Raw genomic sequence first — 6,961 nt, forward strand, 5'->3', positions numbered from 1 at the left:
AGGAGTTAAAGCTCAAACAGAACAGGTGGAAAAGAGGGAGAACCAGAGAGAAGGAGGAAGGCATCTTCCTCCCCTCCAAGAAAGTCTTCAGCTGCAGACTGAGAAGCCAAGGCTACAGGAGGAAAGCTGCCTTAGATCCACGCAGCAATGAAATCCAGTCTGCCTGCCTCCACCTCGGGAGCTGCCCCAGGTCCTGAATCAAACGGGTGCCCTGTGGAGAGGGTGCAGAGCTGTGTCCGCAGGAGAATGGCAGCGAACGCCCGGGAGAGGAGGCGCATGCAGGGACTTAACACCGCCTTTGACCGCCTCCGGAAAGTGGTGCCACAGTGGGGGCAAGACAAAAAACTTTCCAAGTACGAGACTCTGCAGATGGCCCTGAGCTACATCATGGCCCTGACCCGGATTCTGACTGAGGCGGAGCGCTGCAACAGCGACACGCGCTGGATTCACATCCAGTATGGACACATCGAGGCCAGCGAGGACATCCCGGCGTACCTGGGGCAGGCAGCCCAGAAGGATCAATGTTACACAGACAGAATCTTCCCCTTCAACCAGGAGAGCTTCCAGATCATCAACTGAACCCAGAGCTGACTGGCTCTCAAAACAGGAACCTGTTAGATTTCAGATTGAAATTTCCAGGGGAATTTTAACTTAAACAAGTTTTGCTAGAATGTCATTTTCTGGAACTTAACAATAGTTAACAAGGTTGAAGTTCGGACATTAATGTTAAAACTGACAATTTGTGACATCTACAATGCTGTTGTTCCAATGATATTTCGAATTCATGTGCAGATAGGTTCTGCTGTAAAAAAAACATTGTGGAAAATTAGAAAAAAGTATATTGTTTGCATGTAGATAACGCACGTTTAGTGCACAAATGTTTCAAATATTCTATGTTTTTTTAAGTTCTCTATTTAAAAATGACTAGTGCGGAATGAATCTTGAGTTTCCACGTCAGAATTTAACATAAATGTCTTTGGTACAATCCCTGTTGGATTTTGTTTTGATGTAATTAAATATTTTAACTGAAGTGTTCTGCTTCTGTTTCTTTGAGTTAGGGTATCCATGCACAGTGTGCTGTCCTACATCCTGCTTTGTCAGGAACAATCAAAAAGTTGGGAATAAAAACAGATTATGTTGGGATTATGCAGCACACAGTGTCAGTGAGAGTTAATATTTCACTCTGTGAACTGTCATCAAAAATGAGCTACAGATCCTCCAAACTTTAATTTCTCAATCTTCCAATCCATTGATATACAGAGTTTGGAGTCTAGTCTGTACCTCCCTACACCAACTTGTGAGAGAGTCTGGAGATTCGGTACCTCCCTATACTATCTAGTTACTGAGCCTGGAGTCAAGTCTGTACCTCCCTATACTAACTAGTTTCAGAGCCTGGAGTCAAGTCTGTACCTCCCTACACTAACCAGTTTCAGAGCCTAGAGTTTATTCAGTGCCTCCCTATACTAATTAGTTACATAGCCTGGAGTTTAGTCAGTGCCTGACTATACTAACTAGTTAAAGAGCCTAGGGTTTAGTGGGTGCCTCCTTATACTAACTGGTTACAGAGCCTGGAGACTAGTCAATGCCTCCCTATACTACCTAGTTACAGAGCCCGAGGTTTAGTCAGTGCCTCCCTGTACTAACGAGTTACAGAGCCTGGAGTCTGGGCTGTACCTCCCTACACTAACTAGCTACAGAGCCTGTGGTCTAGGCTGTACCTCCCTATACAAACTAGTGAGAGAGTCTGGAAACTCGGTACCTCCCTACACTAACTAGTTACAGAGACTAGAGTCTAGTTTGTACCTCCCCACAGTAACTAGTTTCAGAGACTGATGTCTAGTTTGTACCACCCTACACTAACTAGATACAGAGACTAGAGTCTAGTTTGTATTTCCGTATACTAACTAGATACAGAGCCTGGAGTTTAGCCTGTACTTCCCGACACTAACTAGTTACAGAGCCTGGAGTCATTTGTACCACCCTACACTATCTAGATACAGAGAATAGAGTCAAGTTTGTATCTCCCTACACTAACCAGTTACAGAGTCTCGACAGTACCTCCCTACACTAACTAGTTACAGAGCCTGGAGTCTCAACAGTACCTCCCTACACTAACTAGTTACAGAGCCTGGAGTCTCAACAGTACCTCCCTACACTAACTAGTTACAGAGCCTGGAGTCTCAACAGTACCTCCCTACACTAACTAGTTACAGAGCCTTGAGTCTCGACAATACCTCCCTACACTAATTAGTTACAGAGCCTTGAGTCTCGACAGTACGTCCCTACACTAACTAGTTACAGAGCCTGGAGTCTCGATAGTACCTCCCCACACTAACTAGTTACAGAGCCTGGAGTCTCGACAGTACCTCCCTACACTAACTAGTTACAGAGCCTGGAGTTTCGACAGTACCTCCCTACACTAACTAGTTACAGAGCCTGGAGTCTCGACAGTACCTCCCTACACTAACTAGTTACAGAGCCTGGAGTCTCGACAGTACCTCCCTACACTAGTTACAGAGCCTTGAGTCTCGACAATACCTCCCTACACTAATTAGTTACAGAGCCTTGAGTCTCGACAGTACCTCCCTACATTAACTAGTTACAGAGCCTGGCGTCTCGACAGTACCTCCCCACACTAACCAGTTACAGAGCCTGGAGTCTCTACAGTACCTCCCTACACTAACTAGTTACAGAGCCTGGAGTCTCGACAGTACCTCCCTACACTAACTAGTTACAGAGCCTTGAGTCTCGACAATACCTCCCTACACTAATTAGTTACAGAGCCTGGAGTCTCGACAGTAACTCCCTACACTAACTAGTTACAGAGCCTGGAGTCTCAACAGTACCTCCCTACACTAACTAGTTAAAGAGCCTGGAGTCTCAACAGTACCTCCCTACACTAATTAGTTACAGAGCCTGGAGTCTCAACAGTACCTCCCTACACTAACTAGTTACAGAGCCTGGAGTCTCGACAGTACCTCCCCACACTAACCAGTTACAGAGCCTGGAGTCTCTACAGTACCTCCCTACACTAACTAGTTACAGAGCCTGGAGTCTCGACAGTACCTCCCTACACTAACTAGTTACAGAGCCTTGAGTCTCGACAATACCTCCCTACACTAATTAGTTACAGAGCCTGGAGTCTCGACAGTAACTCCCTACACTAACTAGTTACAGAGCCTGGAGTCTCAACAGTACCTCCCTACACTAACTAGTTAAAGAGCCTGGAGTCTCAACAGTACCTCCCTACACTAATTAGTTACAGAGCCTGGAGTCTCAACAGTACCTCCCTACACTAACTAGTTACAGAGCCTGGAGTCTCGACAGTACCTCCCCACACTAATTAGTTACAGAGCCTTGAGTCTCGACAGTACCTCCCTACACTAACTAGTTACAGAGCCTTTTGTCTCGACAGTACCTCTCCACACTAACCAGTTACAGAGCCTGGAGTCTCTACAGTACCTCCCTACACTAACTAGTTACAGAGCCTGGAGTCTCGACAGTACCTCCCCACACTAACCAGTTACAGGGCCTGGAGTCTCGACAATACCTCCCTACACTAATTAGTTACAGAGCCTGGAGTCTCGACAGTACCTCCCTACACTAACTAGTTACAGAGCCTTGAGTCTCGACAATACCTCCCTACACTAACTAGTTACAGAGCCTGGAGTCTCGACAGTACCTCCCTACACTAACTAGTTACAGAGCCTTGAGTCTTGACAGTACCTCCCCACACTAACGGGTTACAGAGCCTGGAGTCTAGTTTGTACCTCCCCACACTAACTAGTTTCCGAGCTTGGAGCCTAGTTTGTACCTCACCATACCAACTAGTTACGGAGTCTGGAGTTTAGTCTGTACCTCCCCAGGCCAACTAGTTACAGAGTCTGGAGGTTAGTCTGTACCTCCGCACACTAACTAGTTAAAGAGCCTATAGTCTGGTCTATACCTCCCCACACCAACTAGTTACAGAGTCTGGAGTTTAGTCTGTACCTCCCCAGGCCAACTAGTTACAGAGTCTGGAGGTTAGTCGGTACCACCCTACACTAACTATTTACAGGATCTTGAATCTAGTGTGTGCTTCCCTACACAAACTAGTTACAGAGCGCGGAATCTTGTCTGTACCTCTCTCTGCCAACTAATTACAGAGTTTGGAATCTAGTCTGTGCCTCCCTGCACCAACTAATGGGAGAATCTGGAGTTTGGTTGGTATCTTCCCACATTAACTAGTTACAGAGCCTGAGTCTAGGCTGTACCTCCCTATACGAACTAGATACAGAGACTAGAGTCTAGTTTGTACCTCCCTGAGAGAAACCAACCTTTTATTATAGGTAAAAAGCTTTCGAGGAAGAAATTATTTAAAGAAATCAGATTAACAAAAATTTTAAATCAATATATTGTTATGGGCAAGGTGTTTTCAGAACCCCAAAATGTATCATGGAGTTCAACCAACCTCTCCCTTTAATGGATTTGTTGCTTTTCCTAGCACACGGCTCTTTCCCTAGGTGTGGGATTACAATTATGGACATGTGGGTTTTTAAACACAAAACACTGTTTATTCCATGAACTCAATTTAACATCTTAAATAAACATTGGATCTCTTAACACCCCTTGCTTCAAAGCTAACTCAGAAAATATTACAACAGTAAATAATTCCTTAAAATGTTCCTTCAAACTTCCAAGAGACTTCCAACCTTTAAACAAAATCACATCAGGTTAACGGCTTCACTATTATAAGTTTAAATCACCCAAATGATCCAGAGATAGTCTTTTATGGGAGAGATCCGGCTCACTGCAAAACACAGACACACACACACAGCACTTTTCAAAACTTGCAGCTCTCTGGAAACACACAGACACACACAAACTGCTTTCTAAACTGAAACTAAAAACCTGCAAAATGGTTGACCTAAAGCCCAGCTCCACCCACTCTCTGACATCACAGTTTTCTTAAAGGTACATTGCTTAAACATCCATGTCTTAAAAGTACTCTCACATGACACCTCCCCCCAAGAAAAAAAAATAAACCATCAACTTCAAGATGGTTTCATTTTTCACTTTTGCACCATCCAGTAAGAAATGTACACAGTAAATATACCTTTTCGTTTTTTTTAAAAAAACAACACATGCAAACAGGTATAATAATATAGTCCATTTTTCTTTGTTCTTCTTCCTCCAACCGAAATCCTTCTCGATTGACAGTCTCTTTGAACAAAGTCTCTGCATGATCCATCCATTCCCGTAAAAGCCTCCCCGAACAGGCGCTGGAATGTGCAACTAGGGGCTTTTCACAGTAACTTAATTTGAAGCCTACTTGTGACAATAAGCGATTTTCATTCATTTCATTTCATTCCTCTACTCCTCGGCATTTCTCTTCAGAATCAGATAATTTAGTTCAATCTGACCACAGAGTCCCTTGCAATTCTCCAATACAGGAGCATTGGTGATCACAGCTTTCAGGCAGTCAAATGCCTGTTGAAAATCCGCTGCCAATGAATTTTTTTACGTTTCTTCAGCAATTCCATCAGTGGACTAATCACACCACAAAACCTTTGCACAGCTGTTCGATCCAATCAACTCATGCTAAGAAATCGCCTTATTTCCCTTTGTCTTGAGGATAACGGAAACTCCGCAAGGGAAGTGATTCGGGCTTCTCCAAATTCACTTTCGGCTATGTTCATCACCAAACCCGCCTCCAGAAGTCGATCGAAGAACTCCATACGATGTTTTAAATGTTCTTTCCATGTCTGGAACTTGGAAATAAAAGCAGATTATCCCACTTTCTCCATGCAATCCTTCAATGGTGGGACAGGATAAGAGTCCATTCTTGTAACTGCATTCACCTTTCGATAGTCCACACACAACCATTGGGTACCGTCTGGTCTAGGTACCATCACTATGGGTGAGCTCCAGTGGCTGCAATCCACTTCAATTATGCCATTCTTCAGCATTCTCTCAATCTCTGTTAACCTGTGCCAATTTCAAAGAATTAAGTCTATATGGATGTTGTTTGATAGGAACAGCATTTCCCACATCTACATCACGTATAGCCATTTTAGTACTTCCCAATTTATTTCTACAAACTTGCCCATGTGATATCAATAACTCTTTCAGGTCAGTTTGTTTTTCCTCTGGAAGGTAACTTAACAATTCATCCCAATTTTTAAGAACATCCTCATTTTCCAATTTAATTTGAGGTATGTCAAATTCACAGTCATCTGGATTTGGTTCGACACTTTGAGTTAGAATCATTAAAACCTCCTTTTTCTCTCCTTCCCTTTCAAAGTACCTTTTAAGCATATTCACATGACACACTCGGTGAGTCTTCCTTCTCTCTGGTGTTTTCACCACATAATTCACCTCACTTAATTTCCTTTCAATCTGATATGGTCCACAAAACCTAGCTTTTAAAGGCTCCCCTACCACTGGTAACAACACTAAAACTTTTTCCCCACTGGCAAAGCTACAAACTTTGGATTTCTTGTCCGCTACCCGTTTCATCACATTTTGTGCAACTTTCAAATGTTGTCTGACCAATTCACCTGCTTTATTTAATCGTTCCCTAAAATTTGGCACGTAATCCAATAGTGTAATTTCTGATTTCTCACCCACCAATTTTTCCTTACTCAATTTAAGTGGTCCTCTTACCTCATGGCCAAAAATTAGTTCAAAAGGACTAAATTTGTTCGACACATTAGGTGCATCCCTGATTGCAAACAATACGAATGGAATTCCTTTATCCCAATCCTCTGGATAATCTTGACAATACACCCTCAACACTGTCTTTAATGTCTGATGCCATCTTTGTAATGCTCCCTGCGATTCTGGATGGTACGCAGTTGATTTAAATTGTTTTATTCCTAAGATATCCATAACTTCTTTGAATAACTTTGAAGTAAAATTCATTCCTTGATTCGATTGAATTTCTGTGGGTAGTCCATATCTAGTAAAGAATTTAAGTAAC

The 6,961-nt window shown here is 43.1% G+C and overlaps 1 protein-coding gene across 1 annotated transcript; it reads left to right on the forward strand.

Annotated features, from left to right (window-relative positions):
- The first annotated feature begins 246 nt into the window (after positions 1 to 246).
- On the forward strand, positions 247 to 579 carry LOC140392283 (transcription factor ATOH7-like). The gene has a single exon (XM_072477600.1). The coding sequence runs from the start codon at positions 247 to 249 to the stop codon at positions 577 to 579; it is 333 nt and encodes a 110-aa protein (XP_072333701.1).
- Positions 580 to 6,961: the final 6,382 nt, after the last annotated feature.

The sequence above is a fragment of the Scyliorhinus torazame genome, chromosome 16 (genome assembly GCF_047496885.1).
Source record: "Scyliorhinus torazame isolate Kashiwa2021f chromosome 16, sScyTor2.1, whole genome shotgun sequence".
Lineage (NCBI taxonomy): Eukaryota > Metazoa > Chordata > Chondrichthyes > Carcharhiniformes > Scyliorhinidae > Scyliorhinus > Scyliorhinus torazame.

Bases quoted from the DNA above. Each gene is read 5' to 3' on its own strand.
- LOC140392283 (XM_072477600.1), top strand. From the start codon at position 247: ATGGCAGCGAACGCCCGGGAGAGGAGGCGCATGCAGGGACTTAACACC.